This window comes from Wasmannia auropunctata, unplaced genomic scaffold (genome assembly GCF_000956235.1).
Source record: "Wasmannia auropunctata unplaced genomic scaffold, wasmannia.A_1.0 LD336032.1, whole genome shotgun sequence".
NCBI classification, from domain to species: domain Eukaryota; kingdom Metazoa; phylum Arthropoda; class Insecta; order Hymenoptera; family Formicidae; genus Wasmannia; species Wasmannia auropunctata.
In genome coordinates, this window is record NW_012026858.1 from 176,704 (window position 1) to 195,418 (window position 18,715).

The following is an 18,715-nucleotide window of genomic DNA, read 5'->3' on the forward strand; positions in this document are numbered from 1 at the left end:
ATATATATATATATATATGGGCTATTCCACATGAAGCGGATCAGTCATTTCTCAGAAATTTTTTTAATTTTGCACATAGATAGTACTATGGGAGGTAGAATTTTGTGCCAAAGGATTTTTTTTATTGCAAAATAAATCGAGATATAAACAATTAAAAATTAGACTACTTTATTCTTCAAAAATTCATAACTCTGTTACTAATAATGCTAGCTAACTTCTTTTTTTTCAAATACGCTAAAAATGTTCTAGTTTACGGGAAAAAAATGAAGATTCTAGAAAAGTTTTGTTTTCCATTGTTTATTTAACAATAAAACTTTTTAACAATTTTTTTAACAATCGGGGAGGGAGTCGAAAAATCTGAAAAAATATTTTTTATATACTTCATTTTTAGCGTATTTGAAAAAAAAAGGAGTTAGCTAGCATTATTATAGTAACAGAGTTATGAATTTTTGAAGAATAAAGTAGTCTAATTTTTAATTGTTTATATCTCGATTAATTTTGCAATAAAAAATCTTTTGACACAAAATTCTATCTCCCATAGTACTATCTATTATGTAAAATTAAAATCTGAGAGATGACTGATCCGCTTCACGTGGAATAGCCCATATATATAAAATTAAAATCATTCATATTATTTAGTTCATATATATATATATATAAAATTAAAATCATTCATATTATTTAGTCCACCATATATATATAAGATGAACTAATAATATGAATGATTTTAAGAGGTAATTCCTCACACAAATTCAAGATAAGAGACAGTCACATAGATTAAAGAGCTTCGAAAAGGCGAGAATAATGCTCACGTGATCCGGAATGGATGCAACGTGCTTCTGAAGGTAGAAATGGCTCAGTAAAATATCCAGCCATGAATAAATCGCCGATGGCAAGGCCGCGGACGCGGACTAACGGCCGCCAGTCTGGCGTCGATACTGCCGGTTGCAACATGCGGGCGAGGATGCGTTCGATACGCATCGCGAGCGTAACCACGAACTTCCCTTGCAAAACCGAACAGCGTCATTCTCTCGGAAGACTGAAACTATTTACGTATTGAATGGCAAATTTAGAAAGGCGCGGAAATATTCAACTGTGAATTGATAATATAATATTATGAGAAATTTTTGTTATTACGAGAAACAGACGTATATCAAATTATAGAAAGATACAGAAGAAGAAAATGAATTAAAGCGTTTGATAAAAACGTTTCCCATATATTAGTTTTTTGACAGTCTCTAGTCAGAAGTTAGGCGCAAAGATGCGATCAAAAATGCACCTCTCTGTGCCATACATGCAGGTTAAAATTTAATAATTTGATACGAAAATTGAATAAGTTTTTCTCGATCATGATAAGAGAACACTATAAAATAGGTACAACATTTGTTTTTAAAACGGTTGTCTTATTTGATTAATTTTTTCTAATGCAAGGCGAAAGAAGATGTTTGAAAAATATGCAGCATTGCATTGGTAAAATATATTTTATAAATTAATGACACTATTAAATCTATGTAGCCATGCATTCTTACTTATCTTATCATTTTCGGAAATCACAGCAAGTCGATTAAGAAACGTACAAGTTTTAGTCGGATGAATCGGAAATGCCGAGAGAATGTCACAATCCAAAGTGCATTGGAAGTAAAAAGAGACTGACGTAAGAAACTATAAAAGATAATTACGAATAAGAATACCAGAAAACTATTGCTTAATTATGTAACGCTTTGCATTCGAAAACTCCAATATTATTTTTATTAATATTATACTTATATATCTTTTTAAATTAAAATATAAATAAAAATAAGCTTTAGTTTCTTCGTTATTCTATTCCATCCATATATCAAACATATATATGAATCTTATTCTTGTTATTTTCATTATTTTTAAAGAAGGTTACATCTTGTCTTCATTTTCTCAAAGTGTTTTTTTTTCTCAAACGTTTATTGCACTAATGATCGCAAAACTGTGTGTATACGGGTATAAAATGCGTGTCCATGTAAATTGTATGTGAATGTCCGCCGTGCATAACTCGAGCCCGTAGGTTTGCTAAACCCAAATGACTGTGCGGATCAGTCATCCCTGCGGGAACACATCTCTCTTGTAAGCCTGTCACGAATCGCAGCATCTCGTGAGGATCCTAGTCACTTCGCAAAAAGCCGACAGTCGCAATCGGATTCTTTAGGAAATGCCGCGTCACCGAGCAGGATCTTCATGAAATGTCGCGTTTTACGATAAGGCTTTGGCGTATACACAGTTTAACTTCGCGCCATGCGCGTACCTGGAAAGTATTTTCTTTACCGCCGATAGCAGCCGTAAATACAAGAACAAAGAGAAAGATCCGCCATCAACGTCACGTCGAAGTTCTTCGGACAATTCTACGTCGCGAAATAAAAGGACGCAGAAGCCGCAGTCAAAGAGTTCCAGAGACGGCTCAAAAAACTCGAGAACGTCGTTTAAAGAGTTGAGAGATAACAAAAAGTAAAATAATTCACGTACTTACTGAAATATCCACTTAACAGAAAAAAAAATTATGTGATAAAATTCTGCAGCAGTAAATATAAAATTTTAGCTAATTTGTGTTTTTCATACAACGAACATTTGACAAATAAATATTAATGTAAGAAATGTAGATCAGATTCTTTTAGCAGAATTTTATTTTATTATAATTTTGTTTATTATCAATTTTTATTAATCTGAATTTTATTAATTTAAAATAACTTTCAGCAAGAAACGTCAGGTCTCGCGGTCGACCTCTGGCAGTTCGACTTCGTCACGAAAGTTGCGGTGAGACACAGGACGATAAATTCAATATTCAATAACATTGCGAAACCTTCCTTCTTTACGTGAAATAATTTCGACCTTGCTTTCCCTGCGTTCCTGGGAATCCTTTCTTTCGTACCAGCTTATACTGACTCAACCAGATTCCTTTCTAGACTAAAATAACAGTACACGACATTAGATGCCTAGTATCCTGATACATTAGCACTTGCTACTGTATTAATATCCAATACCGTTAGGCATTAATATTCAAGATAATAAAAATGAAAGAATAACAAAATGAGATATGGGAAATGTTTTTAAAAATATCAACATGCAAAAAAAAGATTATTTTAAACTCAGCATTTACGTTTATCACTCATACTGATCTGTATAAGGAAGTTAAACTAAAAAATTGAACGCGTTTACGTTCAAGATAATTGGCTTTATCGCACTTATTTGAATTGTATGCAGCACGAGCACGAAATCGAATACATTCGGACGAGTTTCCGGCAATTCCCGGGATTGTAAAAAGCAAATATGTACCTGTCGCAAAGGTAATGGAAAAAACATGTTAAAAAAAGTTCTTCAGACTCGTCGTGTCGAAAGACTCGCATTGTTCACCCGTGAATTTTTGGCAGAGCGTCACGGTACTCGAAGCGGAAATTCGCACGGACACGCAAATTCGCGGAGCACGGATCCCGTCGAGAGGAGCAGGAGGCGGAGGAAAAGATCGCATCGGCGACGTAAAAAGACTTCGAAAAGAGAAAGCGATCGACCGAGGCGAGACTGTTTCGCGACGCTTTGCGTCTGTGTACGAGGTCGCAGCTCGGATGAGCTAAGAGCTTGCAAATGCACGTCGTCTCACGAGATTCCTTCGCATCGAGAGTACTCTGTTAAAGTTAATCGTTAATCTACAACATAAAAACCGCATTACGTTAATTCCAAATGAATAATGATTTCTAATTGTCTATCATGTAACAATATTTTAATACATATTATTTTTTTTCGATAAGATCTTTTTTTTTAATTGAAAATTAAGATTAAAAAATTAAATTTCTTTTTGTTATTTTTGTTCGAGGAATATATTATTGAGCAAGGCGTCCGATGTATATAAGAAAAAGAGATACAAATTGAACAAACAAAAATATCAAGATAGAATTACGCTGCTGCGAATTATCGACTTTTTATAGGGCGGACAAGAAGGGACAAAACGAGTAACTTGTAAAAACGTATCAAAGAATGATACACAAGTGGGTAGATATACGGATCCATCGACCAGCGAGAAAAAATCTGCATTCAAATTTCATTCGCGCGAATTATCGGCAGCAAAACCAAAGTTAGCACATTCGTATTTCTTATGTAACAAGATAGCGTTTCATTAACGCCTTCTACTTATCGACATTTGCAGTGAAGAACGGAGCGTGATTATCAGAGGGTTACATACCGTTCGCAGAGGAATTGACAGATTTAGTGCTAGCGCAATCAGATTGGTGACAAGACAACAGTAATTTAGCTTTGGATGGGCTGGTATTCTTTTTAAAATGTTTGTATTTATATTTTTACGCAATGTGATACACAAATCATTTTCATCCAACATACAAATTCTATGCAAATTCATTGCTTTAATATTAAATATATGAATATTTCTTTATACATTTTGTATTAAAAACAAAAATAATGTATTTTAATTGAAAGGAATTGTTAAAATAACTTTGCCAGTGTCCATCTTGTTTCCCATATTATAGTGATGCATATTTCTATACATGTATATAATAAACTATTTAAAAGGAGGAGAAAAACTATATAACAATTTTCTTCATATTAGTTTCGATTTTTATACTGCTTGGAAACTGGTTGCAAGTTTTAATATTTTAAAAACATCAGCCAGTTTAACGTTTTGAAAATATCAAATACCATTTCTCTTTTCGACAATTTATTCAGTATTATTAAAGAATTCACAAAGCAGTCCTTGTGTGGAATTACACTAAAATATATCTGAAATTCGGTATATCGAGGAAACTGTAACCTGAGCTGAATCGAGGATTATTAATTGGATATTGAGTATACTTGTGTATGTATTATGTCTCGATATTGTTATCTAATATACATTACATGAAAGTAACAATGTGTGATTTTATATGCGCCGCATTATCTTTCTATATAACAACTTTGAGACAAAGATGATGATATACAAAATTCGCCGCAACTGCATCAACATAATAGTCTATTACGAGAGGTCCATTTATAAATATTATATTCCACATATATTGCCAGAGGCAGTGGTCATGAATGAGGTCAATCAATGTCAATTATGTTATATACCATTTTGTTATATCACCTAAAACATATATTCCTTCGTACTCACTCGTAACTTTCGGCTAATTGTCAATTATCAGAATGTCGCGTATATTCATACTACACATGCAAACGTATCGCGTTTCCATCGAAATGAAATAAAAAAATATTTTTTTTTTTGTGGACATATTCTACATGGGCACAATCTTTTCAAGAAGCGTCAAAAGCTTCGAACAAATCAGCTTCGATGCGAAGTTCCGTGTGGTTTGTCAGGCCGAGACGAAGGCTCGCTGAGAGTAAATTAAGCTATTATATATTACGTACGCGTATGAGAAATGAGTCTCAAAACATTGGAATGATCGGTCCCGCTTCAAAGAAACCACCGATCGCTAGCGTAGTCAGCGCATTGTCGAGTCGAACGAGGCGAACGCTGCCTCCGCGTATCACTCAAAATGTAGCGCGAAACTCGAATGAATTAGGCTAAAACGCGTGTGCAACAAGCGCTCGAGTTTGGCAAGTCGGCGAGTAAATATTCTTCTACCGCGATATTATTATCTCAGCGTCCCATCTCGTGGGAAGAGACATGTATATGAACGAGGAAATGCGAATTCACCGCGAACTACGTCGGCTAGTGCTCCGTAACTGTTTCTCAATTTCAAATTGCCGTAGATCCGCCCTCTGCAGAAAATCTTGCCGCTCCAAATATCCGTCCTTGCCTTTATTATGAGTATTAATTTCCTCCTCAATGTTTTCCTGTTTCTTGAAGTTGTCCCAATCTAATTTAGACTTTTCTAACGTACTAATTTTGGCCTTTTTCCCGATTTGTCCCAGAACCGAGGAGATGCCGCCTAATCCGGCGCGCTTGACACCGCCTCGCACGCGTTCCTTGGCCGCGGGAGATGTAGATTCCGATGGCTTTGTGGCGGAATTCTCGGCCGAGGAAAGTGATAATCTGGCCTCCGCGGAATCAGCTGATACTTCCTTCTCGACCTTCACTTCTTCACCAGCAAATTCAAAAACCTTGGTTATCTTAACTTTTTCTTGGACTTTTGGCTTTTGAATCGGTGGCGATCTCTCGTTCGATCTATTGATTGAATTTTGTGGTTTCGATTTCGATATGACAGCTGTAACAAAAATATATATAAAAGCGTATTGTACATTCTTTAAATTTCTGTAGATATTAGCTTTATTTAAATAGGATTATATATTTCTATCGACTCAGTTTTTTTAAAATGTAAATGGTAAAGTTCAAAAATATTCTTAAATGCGTCTTCAAAAACTGTATTATAGATATTATAATCCGAATCACTGTACTTTGTTCTTTAAGATAAACGATTTCTTAAGTATTATATCGTACTATTTCGTTATAACAAGTGGGATTTTTTTATTATGTGAAATAGTACAATATAATACTTAAGAAATCGTTATATTATATAATGTAATTATATAATGCAATTCAATAATATGAAATTCTATTGTATTAATATTCTGTACACACCTGTATCCTTCATGAAATCAGCCCAAAGAGAATCTGCTCTCTTCTTTTCCTCCTCTTCAGTGAGCTGCTTTTCCTCTTTACATTCTTCTTCCTCTTTACTTTCTTCTTCCGATACTTTCGACTTTTCTAAAGTTCTTCTGCGCTTTGCCTTTTTACTTTTTCGACCCTTGGATCTCTTTGCATCTTTCCGTCCAGTTTCTCTTTTGTTCTCATCATTTTCATCCTCTGGACCGCTCTCAATATCACCCTCAGACTCTACTTCAGACACCGGATCACTGTCGGCGCCATCAGGAACATAATCCTCGTCATCCTCATCCGAATCAGAAGGCAATTGATGTTCTTCTGACATGTTTAAATATAGATTAGTATAGAAGATACCTAGAAACAGACGATAAAAGTATGTATCTACCTAAAAATATATCATGTATTTATTATGATTCAACATACATATTTTCATTTTAAAAATCAAAATTTTAAAATTTTATCATAAAAATATTTTATTTAAATTTTATCATATTTCTCTGCCAAATTTACAAACGTGATTACATCCTGTATTTCTCTTTTACTGATAACAATATATTTTACAGGTAACTAATATATTATATTAATACACAATAAAGTTAAAATATTCATAAAATAAATATAAATACATAGTCTTTTCAATTTATTTTATTCATTTTTATTTCGCAATTTTAAAATTGTCACAGAATACTAGATGCTATAAACGGCAATTAATCTTCAATTAATAATTAATTTAGGCTTTTTTTTACATTGGTTCAATCGCTATTCAAATACAATATTTTCTAACTAAAGGCTATTAACTTTAATACTGACGTTCCTTTGTTCGGTATTCAAACAAAGCTACCGAGCACGAAGGAAAAAAAAAAAAAAAACACCGCAAATTGAAAATTCTCGCGCAAATTATCGCGCCTCTTCCCGCACTGTCAACGTCACGTAACTTAACCTCTCTAATCACGCGGAACAGGTCGATTTCCCCGGCGGAACTAAACGCGACAACCGATGCGATTTCGTGACTCACGTTCTTTCGGAACGGCGTGCCGTCGGTGCCAAAAATTCCGCGAGCGGACGTCGGTTCGCCTTCCGGAAATGTCGTTACACCGAGACGCGGCGGCGGATCCGGCGTTTTCGTCGCCGCGTTCATGAATCGTCGTCGGCGCGGGCCTGAATCGATCCCGCGCGTATCACGCACGGGCGTGGAGCACCGGCTGGCCGAAAAATCCGTGAGGAACACCCGGGGAAAAAGGGAGCACAGCACCTCGAGTACCTCACGACAGTACGACACGCTCGTCTCGATTCGACTCTTCTCGGCTCCGTCGATTCGCGCAAAATACGCCTGGCACGTATATATATATCGCACGTCGCGCTATCGGCACAACCAGCACCATCTTACAGCGAATCGAGGAGACATCAAGTCAAGTTAGCGCAGTCGTGCCGACCGCGTGCGAATTGAACTCGAGTTAAAATTTTTCTAATTGCGATTAGAATTGAATTTATATCGGAGATTTTTCGATAGGAAGATTTCTTGTCGGTTCCTCTTTTTTGTTCGATATTTTTATGATCAATGTTTTAATCCGATCGAGTGGAAGAATCAGCGGGATTTTTAGCTTATTATATATTGAAGTCAAATTACAAAAATATTTTTGTTCTTTTAAAATTCACTTTTGAATGATCTGTGATTCGCATCAGACTTCAGAATAGAATTCAAATTAATTTAGAATTTCGTATACCGCGTATTTTGATATACGTGTATATATATATTTAAATATATGTATGTATACATATACATGTATATAATGTATATCATGCACGTAAATCAAAATTTGTACATCTCAAATTTTTCGTATATATTATACAGCACATAAAATTATAAATAGAATTCTCTTTTGAATTCTAATGCAAATTATAGATCATAAAGTAGATTTAAAATAGATAATTAGTTTTATTTAACTGATCATTTGCATGCATATTTAACTTTCACTTATCTTAATATATAATTTATATGTAAATTAAATTATAATAAATACATGAAATATTTTCAGAGTAAATGGATGGTATAAATTCGATATAAAAATAACATTGCTCTCATATTGTTTTCAATTAAATCTTAATTACATTTCAAGCGCAATTGTAATTTATTAAACTCACTGTTCTCGACGATAAAAGATGTAATAATATACTCTTTGACAAAAAAGAGTTACGCAGAGATCTAGATACGTAACTTTTTTGTCAAAGAGTATATTATAAAATCTACAAAAAAGTCCGCTGTATTTTCGCTAAAAAGGATCGATACTAAAATCTCTATCAAAGAATATTAATATAAGATACTAAATCTGTTCACAATATTTTTTCGCTTGAACTAGGTGTTAAGTATACCGCTCTTATTCACGATTCGTTATAAATCTTTTAAATGACTCCACGAGACACGTTGGTAAGGAAAAGGTCGGGGAGTGTCGGATTGCCTGCAGACATCTTTCATGAATTTGTCGAGCAATAACTTAACGCCTTCCTCCAGTATCCTAAGTAGGATCAGCAGGGGCCACCGCAAACCTCATATTACAGGATCCATTTCGAATCCTAATTTCGACGAAACGGATGACTGCCGGTTGACGGGGGATGTGCGATGGATTATGAATCAGAGCCGACCCTTCCTCTCGAGGCGAAAGTCTGAATAGATGAGAACGGAGAGGAATGGTAACGATCGCGTATGCGCGTCGAGGAAATACAGTCGTAGGACATAATTCGAAGTCATTGCTAGATATTGGTCCAATATATACTAGCAATTGGACGAATTAATTTCCATCGCAATTTCCCGGAAATACACGAGAAGTTCTGCATGTTAATATAATTCGATACGCCAACAATTACGCAACTATGTGAGCTTGTGCGTGATTAAATAATAATTACGCATATTTCAACGTATAGCGCTAAATGTGGCCTCCGAGCTCGAGATAATATTGTGAAGGATTTATAAAGGAAGGTTAAAGCAAAATTTAATATAAATTTATATAGAGTATTATAATACATATTATAATTATGAGAATATATCTAAAGAGCATCTCTTTTTGTTAAATTGATAATATTTTTCCTGATTTTGTTAAATACGAAATAGTACTTAAGAAGTCGTTTATCTTAAAATACGACGGGCAATGGTGATGATAAGAAACTAAAATCTTCCACATCTAAAACGTTATCTATAATTGTTTATTAAGTATATAGTCTTTGAAGATGTGTCTAAGGGCATCTTTTAATGTCGTCTAAATCATCTGAATAGGAATGTACGCGATTCTATTTAAAAACTGGTGTAACAGTAATATCTAAAAAGAGATAAAAGCAGATAACATACTTTTATTATTTTACAACTGTGTTAAAATTGAAACCGCAGAATCCAATCGACAAGTCGGAATCTGGAAATGTGTCGGAACTAAAGCCACAGAATCCAATCGATAAATTGGAAATCGCCACCTACGTGAAAGTCAAAAATTCACGCGACAAAGTTTCAGAATTAGAATGTTTAATGCGGGATATTAATGCTGGTCTTGATTTCTTCCTTCTTGCATTTTCATCGACAAGGAGAGAGAAAGAAAGAGAGAGAGAGAGAGAGAGAGAGAGAGAGTGAGGAAAGGAAGAAGACCAGGAAGGATGTGCCAGGTGGCTACGAATGTCGTGGCGTTCCCGCGGATTGGATCGAGCAGCAACTCAGAAAACGATTTGAGACGAATGAGACTTGGCGACTGATGTTCGAAAGCTCCGCCTGGTTTTCGGGACGTCCCAAATCTCTACGTCCCTCCAACGAACATATCTTCCGTATGTCTCATTCTCTTAGTATTTGCGTTACTCCTCCCGGTCCAGCCTTCAGCTTCTGTGCTGCGAGAACATTGACTAACAATTAGTTACACGCCGCAGATGCGATCTGTGAGGTTTCGCCCTGCCGATAGACTCGTGATATCGTGAACAGAAAGAGGAGTAATCGATCACAAGGTATCGAGGAAGTTTTATCATTAATTGTGCTGCGCTAAGTATTAATTCAGATGCAAGTGACAACGACGATGATCAACGATCTAAGTGTAACTATCGAAAAAAGAAAATAGTGTTTTTATAGTATTTTTTACAAGCCACGTGATAGTTTTATACTTTGGTTTTTTTGGGATCTTTATCATGATAATTGAGTTTAAACAATTAAGTTTAAAAAGTTAAAAAAACGGAGATTTGGGACAGCTCGCTATTTTAGACTTTGTCACTTGTGCTATTTATTTGAAGTTCTGTGTTATAAATATCTATTGTTATAGACAGCTGGTGTTAAAAAAAAAAAAGAAAAAAGGTTTTGTGCCTTTAAAAATTGAATATGTGCAAAGTGCAGACTTAAACAAAATGTTGAAAATTATTATTACTAAAATTATTGTCTCTAAAAGTAGTAATTTGCGTTTTTATTTTAAGTTAATGTCAAAAAGATATTTCCAAAATAATTTTTTTCTTTTAATCTCGTATAATACTAAACACGGAATGTAAATTCGTAATTTACGAAGTTTTCCGAGTAAATTTAGAGTCTACGACATAAAAGCGCGTGAGATATTAAAAGAAAATTACTAGCTTTTAAAAATCTGTCTAAAGAGATAAATATATAGAATTGTACTAAATAAAAATTTATCTAATTTTCGACTCAATTTCGACTTTCGTATAAAAATTAAACAACGCGAATCGAGAGAAAGCTTTTCGCGTTCGATAATTGTATTGGAGTTCTGCTTATATGCTAATTAAATTTTAAGAACTCTCTATTGCGTTATTACGTGCTTTTATAAAGAACTAATCACTTTAATCATTCATTGTTTTTACAATCATTATTTGTTGATGAATGGATTTGTTGATTAATTATACATTGTAAATACATAGCCTTGCTATGATAATTTGATTGTATTTGCATTGCATGATTCTGTATGTTAAATCTTTTCGGTATGAAAGAAAAGGAATAAGAACTTTAGTACTCTTTATTTAGCGGATTATAATTAATTATCTTATATTTTTTGTCTGCGTAAGGAATATTTAATAAATTCTATCTTTCAAAGAAATAAAATAGAAATTTTTAACATGATGAAGAAAACTACGCTCGTTCTTTCTCTCTCTCTTTTTCTCTCTGATTAAATAAACAATTCTTAGAAATCCTCTTTCATTGCGGTAAATAATTACGTGCCTCGTAATTTACGAAATTAAGCATAATTGTCGAATAATTAATTAACAATAGCTGTTATTGATGCAACAGAATGCCTCGAAAACGGCGCGTCTCGACATCGTCGTTGGAGGACTATCCTTCTGAGGAAAAATATATGAAGGATGACATGGACGGTCGCGCTCCGCGAAACGCTGCAAACGCCCGTGAAAGGGCAAGGATGAGAATTTTATCAAAAGCTTTTTGCAGACTGAAAACGACGTTGCCTTGGATTCCTGCCGATAGCAAATTAAGTAAATTGGATACCTTGCGTCTGGCTGCGACGTACATTGCTCATTTGCGAGCAGTACTTCGAGATGATGGAGACGCGCATACTGAAACCACCAAATCTTTGTCTCTGGCTTTGGTAAGTATCCATCCTTATTGAAATTGGAATAACTAATTATGGAATAACTAATAGATAAGCTTCCCTTCTTTTCTGATTTTTGAGACATTAATGTGAGACATTAATTAACTTTAAGTAACATTAATAAGAACGGTTGTATGCGTAGTAAATTGAAAAATTTTATAGTCGAGCAAAAATGTTTGTTAATTAGCAATTAATTCATTAATCATAAAAGAGAGTTATTAGTATAAAAAGTATATATATTTAATAAAAAGAGATCCTAAATAGAAGTGTCTTTTTAAAACCATATCGTAAAGAATTATAATTGCATTCTCATTCTGTGGGATATTATTGCAAGATATTCTACGAAATGTGGAAACAAGATTGTTGATTTACCTGATTTAAATCGGGGATCCAAGTGAGTTATTTCCAAACTATGTATTTCTCGCTCTTACAATCAGACTTTCGACTTGATAACGATTCCGTAAAATAACACAGAGACCAGGTGGATCCACTCGGAGTCGCGAGCGCCGTCTTCGCAGTCATCCACTCTGTTTATGTCTGTCCAGGTGGATCGAATCACTCCAAAAACCTTCCACCCACCCTTTGCCACCATTAATTCTAAGTTAGTTCCGTTGTTTGAAGAAGCATACCATGTTTTCCGCTGCGAAATACTTGGTCTCTCTCTCTCGTTGCTCTCCTCTCTCGCGAAGATCAAAGAACGGCTTTCTATCTGTAAAAATGTTTCAACGCAGACACGGATTCGAATAAATTCAAGCTGACACTAAAAGAAGTAATATCTCGCGATAGTACATAAATAAATATCTAATTTACAATGCAGTATCAATACATCGACGCTTGTAATTAATTAATATTTCACGGCGCGTTGCATAATCTAATTCATAATTGATGCATTTTAATTCGATTCAATAATAATACGAAGTAAAAATGATTTTTAATTACAGTCGTGGCCATTCGCCATTCAAAGCAACAACGCGGCCACGCTTATGAACAACAGTTGCAACGTGTCCTCCTCGACGTCTTCGAGCTGTAATCAGTATCGAGGACAGCAAGAGACTCATGATATCCAAAACTACCATCATTCAGGTCATCAGGGCGTGTCGGCGCGTCATAATCAGGAGCAACAGCTCTCTTATTACTGACAAAAAATTCTGACAATCCAATCAGAGCTTAACTATAACGAGCGATATCTACGAAGAACTATCCCCAACTGAGTTAAACGACGGTATTCACGCTATCGTGTATTCACGCCTTATTTATTCCAGAGTGCCTTACTCTAGTATTTATTGATTTAATCTTAATGTATCTTAATTATGATTGCACCCTCCACTTGTGCGACAAGGGAATGAAATATTCCTGTCTCGACTGTATGCATTTTTTATATATCGAAGAAATATAGTCTGTTTTGCATATTTTTAGAAGTTTTAAAGTTTTAAGAAACAAAATTATACGAGTGAAATAAGTAAAATCATTTTTGTTCTATTTCACAAGGAGAAGAACAAATATCGAAAATTTAATCTAAAGTTCTCGATTAATTTGACCCCGTGAAGGGATATCATACATTCGCGAAGAGACTGTTTCCTTGTGTCATACACTCAATTTTACTGCAATTATATCATATATTATTGTAATCATGATTGGTACCAAAGCATGTTAACTAGTCCAATAAAAATGTTTCTAAGATTTTCAAAAATTTCTTTTGTATATTATTCAATACAATATTATATTAATTTAGATCATTATAACAATATACAGAGTAGTAAAATTGTATCGATAAGCTTTATCGTTGGAATTTATAACGATTTTTCAGATTAAAGATACAGTATGTTAAAGAACTTTTTCGAGAATAAGAACCGACGTGATGCTTCGTTTCAAAGATACATCAAATTAAAAGGTGATGGTTGAGCACCTGTTGACAGGCAACCATACAGCTATTAATGATTTATTGCTCGCGAAATAACAATCGATAACAGTTTAACACACAGGCATATAATATCTCTGTACATATCTTACATCTCTATATACATCCCTAAAATATATTGTATAATTTTGTTATATTTTATATATTATATTGTCAGCAGAGAGTATTTTAATTATGCAATGTACTTAAGATATTAATAATAGTTATTAAAATAGAAGATTAGCCACAAAGAATGTCTTTAGTATCTTAATTAAAAATATTTTTATAATTTAATTTCAATTATTTTGTGTTATTTTATACCGCCTGTGTGACCGCCTTGTGACTTTGTAAAAAAATACGATCGATATCTTTTGTTGGAGAAACGCCGAGTGACATCCGGAACAGCACAGAGGAAGTCCGCGGTAAGGTAAGAAGGATAAAGAAGTTCAAGTAAAATAAACAGCGTGAAGGGCCTTTTGTGTAAACCTAATACTAAAATAATATATCCCACACGGCGACAAATCGACCGGCACTAAACGTATCGCTTAACGTGTCTTTACAACAACATACACGGGCTTAAAAATTCTTAAACGAGAGCTGATGGTTTCTCTTCGCCGTTTTCTGACTACCCTTAAAAATTTTCATCGCGCACTATTTTTGTTCGCCATATGTTCGAGGTACACAGATATCGCGGCTGCTTTTTATCTTGATAATCTAAATAAAGTTATATTTTTTAATGAATTTATATGATTTTCTTAGATAAATCTGTTTTTCTTTTTATTTCATATGCCATGTTAAGAAAAAGTTAACTTTGAAAGTATATAGTATTTATTAAGAAAAATTGTTTAATCAATATAGCTTGAAAAATATATTACATAGGCTAAAAAAGATATTCCGTTTTCATAATATAGATAATATGCATTTTTCTATGGATTTAAGTTATTTTTTTAATAGATATAAATTGATTCTTTTTTTTATTTTTATACAAATTAAAAAAAAGGTTTTGAAAGCGCGTAGTTTATTAAGAGAAATAAAAGTTATTTAATCAATGTACTTTGACACATAAATCTCGTTAAAATAGAAACGATCATATTCTGTCATGGAAATATAGATAATTTGCTTGTACCTTTGTAAAAATTTATATAATTTTTAAGAGTAAATCAATTTCTCTCGTTATTCTATATATAAAATTTGAGATGTTTCATACATAGAAGAGATATTTTATTCCGATATACTTCGGACAAGAAAAAATATCTATCTGTAAAAAAATATGCAGAAGGATATATTACATTTTTTTCGCATAATTCTATATGTAAGAACTACAAACGAGAATTTGCATTATTAACACCCAAAATTTATTTCCATTTTTTTAATCACCATTCGATCTTTCAACCTAATTAAATCGTTAATTAAATCGTCCTTCACGATTGTTATACGGCTCTACAAATGCTGGATTTTTTTTCTGTCAACGCTCTTTAGACGTGAAGACAGAAAATCTATCGCTAAAGAGGTCAGAATAAAATATCGCAAAAATCACCTATAACACGCAGCGAATCCAAGTCGGAGTTTCGAAAGACATTTCGACAAGCTGACGGGGTGGCTCTCGAGATATTGAGAACCCGATGAGTCCCGAGCACCGGGATTTCGTGGTAGCGCAGCGAAATTTCCGGGAAGCGAGGTCATTTCGCGCCTTTTGCCAATTGCAACTGCGCACGTGTGACGCCGATCTCGCCGCGAGGCGTCGCACGGCACTTTTCACGCACACACAGCTATATCAACTTGTATCCGGTGATGCGCGGCGCACCTGATTAGTGCTCTGCGAGCACAACGGAGAGCAGACGGGACAGGAGCGGAGCAGAGCGGAGCGGGAGCGGAGCCAAAGCTGAACCGTGCGGGAGCGGAGTGGGAGGTCGGGGAGGTCCAGTCACCTCACCAGTGTCAGAGTGTCCGGCCCTGACGCGAGACGTCGATCGATCCCCCATCACGCTGTGTCGTTTCGTACGTGGTATACGTCGCGTGATTTCATGATGTAGCGCCTAGGCGGGTGATCTCATCCCCGGGGTAGGCAGAGAGATCGTCGCAGCTGACGCGGATCGCGGCTCACGGTAATCCGCTCGCGTCTAATCGAAGTCTATAACAAACGCGGCCTCGCGCGACGATCGTCCTCCTTCTCTGCAAGAGAAAGAGAGAGAGAGAGAGAGAGAGAGAAAGTTCCTCGCTTCCGTCTCTCGTCGGCCATCCCGTGTTGTGTTCCCATCGTTCCCGACGTCGTTGTCATCGTGCACGCGGAGGCAGTGCGCTGCTCCGGGGACGGAGAGCGCGTGGAGCCCTCGCGGGGCCAGGTGTCGAAGCGCGAATCGACGGCACGGCGTCAAGATGGCGTGTGCCACGAGCACAGCTGTTGTTTACCCACAAACCCGTCGTGTGGTGCGAGCCACTGGCTCTGGTTACTGCTGCTGCTGCTGCTGCTGCTGCTGCCGCGGCTGCTGCTGAGGAGCGAGAGGACGAGCGCGTGGCACGGGCGTCTGGCCTGGCTCCCCGTCGTCGGGACTCTGGTCGGGGACGATGGGAGATGCTCGACGAATGAGCGGGTCGGAGTAACGGAGTAAACCCGTGCGTGAGCGACGTGTGACGGCGACGTGACGAGAGCGTGACAGCGACGACGTCGACGACGACGACGACGACGACAACGACGACGGCGGCGGCGGTGGTGGTGGCGGCGGTGGTGGAGGCGGCGACGGCGGCGACGGAGTTGGTGGCAGTGTCGGTGGCGGCGGCGACGGCGGCGGCGGTGACGGCGACGGTGGTGGTGGTGCTGGTGGTGGTGGTCGTGGTCGTGCTGCTGTTGGTTGTAGCAGTGGTGGTGGTGCGTCGCGAAAAAAACGGGACGCGCGAAGACGGACTCGATGGAAGAGGGTAGCGGTGCCCGCGGCGGCAGAAGTCACCGAGTCAGCGCGTGAAACTTAACCTAGTTGCGTCCGCCATCGCACGGCACGAGGACGGCGACGGGGACGAGGGCGACAACAACGACGACGACGACGACGACGACGACGACGACGACGACGAGGAGGCGGTGCGATCTCGGGAAGGTGCAGCTGTCTCGATACCGAGGGGGAGGAGCGGCGAAGTTGGTTCGCGCCTTCGGCGACAAGTGCGTTATCCTCCTAGTGGCATGGCTCCCCCTCCCCCGCCCATCCGTCCTTTCGTCCTGCTTGAGAGCAGGCCTCGTTGCGTTACGTAAAAAGCGCGAACGTTGAGATCGCGCGCGATGCCGCGATCGGTGCACGCGAGATCGACGTCGTCGTGTTTGTGCATCCGCTTGTCTTTTTCATTCCCCAGCTGCCTTCGAAGCTACGTCCACGTGTGTGTCAGCATTGCGTCGTGCGTGCACTTCGTCTTATTAAATTCCCAGCGGTTTCGAGGTTAGGCTTGCCGACTCGCACGTTCGGCCTCGCGAAAGCTGCTCGTTGTTTTCTTTGAATAATAATAATGAATTGACGGACACGTGTCTCGGCTTTTGTAGGTGGAGTTAATCTCTTGCTATTGGTTCTTTTTTTATTGCCCTTTGTTATCTTATTGTGCTCGACTCAATATCTGGGGACTATATATGAATCCACTTCTTTGTCACCTCTTTATCCATCCGTGTGAAAGGGAAATGTTTTGCTGCATTGTGTCGCATCTGCGGACAGCTTATTGTCTAATCTATTCGTGATTTATTATTTTTATACAAGTCCTTGGGATTTTTCTGTTGTCTTTTTTAAAAATATTGATAAAATGTAATGACGGCGATGCAACATTTTGATTTATTGTTAGCATGACTTTTGTAAATTCTTCTTGGTTGCTGTAGACGTGTCGATAATTTTTATAATTGTTCACTTCCTTATATCTCGTTAATTTTATTTATTCATCGAACATATATACCATCGAGAAATTGTGGCAAGTAGCTGTGATGTGTTTTCCACAGGTATCACCATGAACGCCAGGACGCAGCTGTTCGAATTGAGCATGGAGGGACGTCAGGTGGACGAGGCAGTGGCAAGTATATTCCATAGCGTGCTATTCCATCGGAGCCTCGGCAAATTCAAGTACAAACAGGAGGGCAGCTACTCGGTGGGCACCGTGGGATACCAGGACGTGGACTGCGACTTCATCGACTTCACCTACGTCTGCTGCTCGTCGGTGCACCTCGACCAGACGCTGAAGCGCGAGATATCCGGTTTCTCGGAGGCGCTGCGCTCCACCGACAGTCCGGGCTCCGGCCAGATATCCCTAGAATTCTTCCAGAGGAAAAAGAGCCGCTGGCCGTTCCAGCCGGAGTGCATACCGTGGGAAGTGTGGACCGTGCGTCTTGAACTTATCAAATTGGCCACCGAGCACGAGCGGCAGATATGCCGGGAGAAGGTGGGCGACCTGCTAACCGACAAGATCCTCTACATCACCGAGGTCATGAATCGGCACGACTACATTCCGAAAGTGCCGAGTCAGGCCGAGCTGGATCTGATCTTCGACACCTCGTACCCGGACATACAGCCGTATCTCTTCAAACTGTCTTTCACGACCTCTAGTCCGTCGACCACTACGATGGGCAATACTATGAAGAAATTGATCAGAGAGACGCTATCCATTTAGTCGTTATAACATATAGATATATACATACATACATACATACATATATAT

The 18,715-nt window shown here is 37.5% G+C and overlaps 4 protein-coding genes and 1 long non-coding RNA gene across 8 annotated transcripts; 3 read left to right on the forward strand and 2 right to left on the reverse strand.

Moving 5' to 3' along the window:
* The first annotated feature begins 978 nt into the window (after nucleotides 1–978).
* On the forward strand, nucleotides 979–4,556 carry LOC105452398 (protein FAM133-like). Of its 2 annotated transcripts, XM_011693455.1 has the most exons (9): nucleotides 979–1,374; nucleotides 1,442–1,470; nucleotides 1,557–1,654; nucleotides 2,305–2,475; nucleotides 2,722–2,781; nucleotides 3,229–3,311; nucleotides 3,396–3,655; nucleotides 3,948–4,093; nucleotides 4,166–4,556. In XM_011693455.1, the coding sequence occupies exons 3-9, from the start codon at nucleotides 1,602–1,604 to the stop codon at nucleotides 4,263–4,265; spliced, it is 873 nt and encodes a 290-aa protein (XP_011691757.1). In that variant the 5' UTR covers nucleotides 979–1,374; nucleotides 1,442–1,470; nucleotides 1,557–1,601; the 3' UTR covers nucleotides 4,266–4,556. The 2 variants fall into 2 exon arrangements, with proteins under 2 accessions (XP_011691757.1, XP_011691756.1); XM_011693454.1 differs by having other exon boundaries at nucleotides 980–1,470.
* Nucleotides 4,557–4,677: 121 nt separating this feature from the next.
* Nucleotides 4,678–7,901, reverse strand: LOC105452402 (craniofacial development protein 1). 3 transcript variants are annotated; one of them, XM_011693459.1, is made up of 3 exons: nucleotides 7,836–7,901; nucleotides 6,551–6,928; nucleotides 4,678–6,176 (listed from the first exon to the last, which is right to left on the reverse strand). In XM_011693459.1, exons 2-3 carry the CDS (start codon nucleotides 6,897–6,899, stop codon nucleotides 5,662–5,664), a joined length of 864 nt encoding a protein of 287 aa, XP_011691761.1. In that variant the 5' UTR covers nucleotides 6,900–6,928; nucleotides 7,836–7,901; the 3' UTR covers nucleotides 4,678–5,661. The 3 variants fall into 3 exon arrangements, with proteins under 3 accessions (XP_011691761.1, XP_011691760.1, XP_011691762.1); XM_011693458.1 differs by having other exon boundaries at nucleotides 7,590–7,896; XM_011693460.1 differs by lacking the exon at nucleotides 7,836–7,901 and adding an exon at nucleotides 7,385–7,577.
* Nucleotides 7,902–10,454: 2,553 nt separating this feature from the next.
* On the forward strand, nucleotides 10,455–13,970 carry LOC105452401 (transcription factor 21). The gene is made up of 3 exons (XM_011693457.1): nucleotides 10,455–10,549; nucleotides 11,826–12,138; nucleotides 13,083–13,970. The coding sequence occupies exons 2-3, from the start codon at nucleotides 11,827–11,829 to the stop codon at nucleotides 13,278–13,280; spliced, it is 510 nt and encodes a 169-aa protein (XP_011691759.1). The 5' UTR covers nucleotides 10,455–10,549; nucleotide 11,826; the 3' UTR covers nucleotides 13,281–13,970.
* On the reverse strand, nucleotides 12,072–16,467 carry LOC105452400. The gene is made up of 3 exons (XR_974727.1): nucleotides 15,576–16,467; nucleotides 12,514–12,850; nucleotides 12,072–12,151 (listed from the first exon to the last, which is right to left on the reverse strand). It is a non-coding gene; the product is annotated as an uncharacterized LOC105452400 (long non-coding RNA).
* A 666-nt stretch (nucleotides 16,468–17,133) lies between these two features.
* LOC105452399 (autophagy-related protein 101) lies at nucleotides 17,134–18,678 on the forward strand. The gene is made up of 2 exons (XM_011693456.1): nucleotides 17,134–17,189; nucleotides 18,003–18,678. The coding sequence occupies exon 2, from the start codon at nucleotides 18,011–18,013 to the stop codon at nucleotides 18,665–18,667; it is 657 nt and encodes a 218-aa protein (XP_011691758.1). The 5' UTR covers nucleotides 17,134–17,189; nucleotides 18,003–18,010; the 3' UTR covers nucleotides 18,668–18,678.
* Nucleotides 18,679–18,715: the final 37 nt, after the last annotated feature.

Excerpts from the sequence above, each read along its gene's own strand:
- LOC105452402 (XM_011693459.1), bottom strand. The coding sequence starts at position 6,899 with ATGTCAGAAGAACATCAATTGCCTTCTGATTCGGATGAGGATGACGAG. Across the intron at positions 6,177-6,550 it reads TGATTTCATGAAGGATACAG|CTGTCATATCGAAATCGAAA; the intron begins GTGTGTACAGAA and ends TTTTTGTTACAG.
- LOC105452401 (XM_011693457.1), top strand. The coding sequence starts at position 11,827 with ATGCCTCGAAAACGGCGCGTCTCGACATCGTCGTTGGAGGACTATCCT. Across the intron at positions 12,139-13,082 it reads AATCTTTGTCTCTGGCTTTG|TCGTGGCCATTCGCCATTCA; the intron begins GTAAGTATCCAT and ends TTTTAATTACAG.
- LOC105452398 (XM_011693455.1), top strand. The coding sequence starts at position 1,602 with ATGCCGAGAGAATGTCACAATCCAAAGTGCATTGGAAGTAAAAAGAGA. Across the intron at positions 3,656-3,947 it reads ATCGAGAGTACTCTGTTAAA|GGCGGACAAGAAGGGACAAA; the intron begins GTTAATCGTTAA and ends GACTTTTTATAG. Across the intron at positions 4,094-4,165 it reads TTATCGGCAGCAAAACCAAA|TGAAGAACGGAGCGTGATTA; the intron begins GTTAGCACATTC and ends CGACATTTGCAG.
- LOC105452399 (XM_011693456.1), top strand. The coding sequence starts at position 18,011 with ATGAACGCCAGGACGCAGCTGTTCGAATTGAGCATGGAGGGACGTCAG.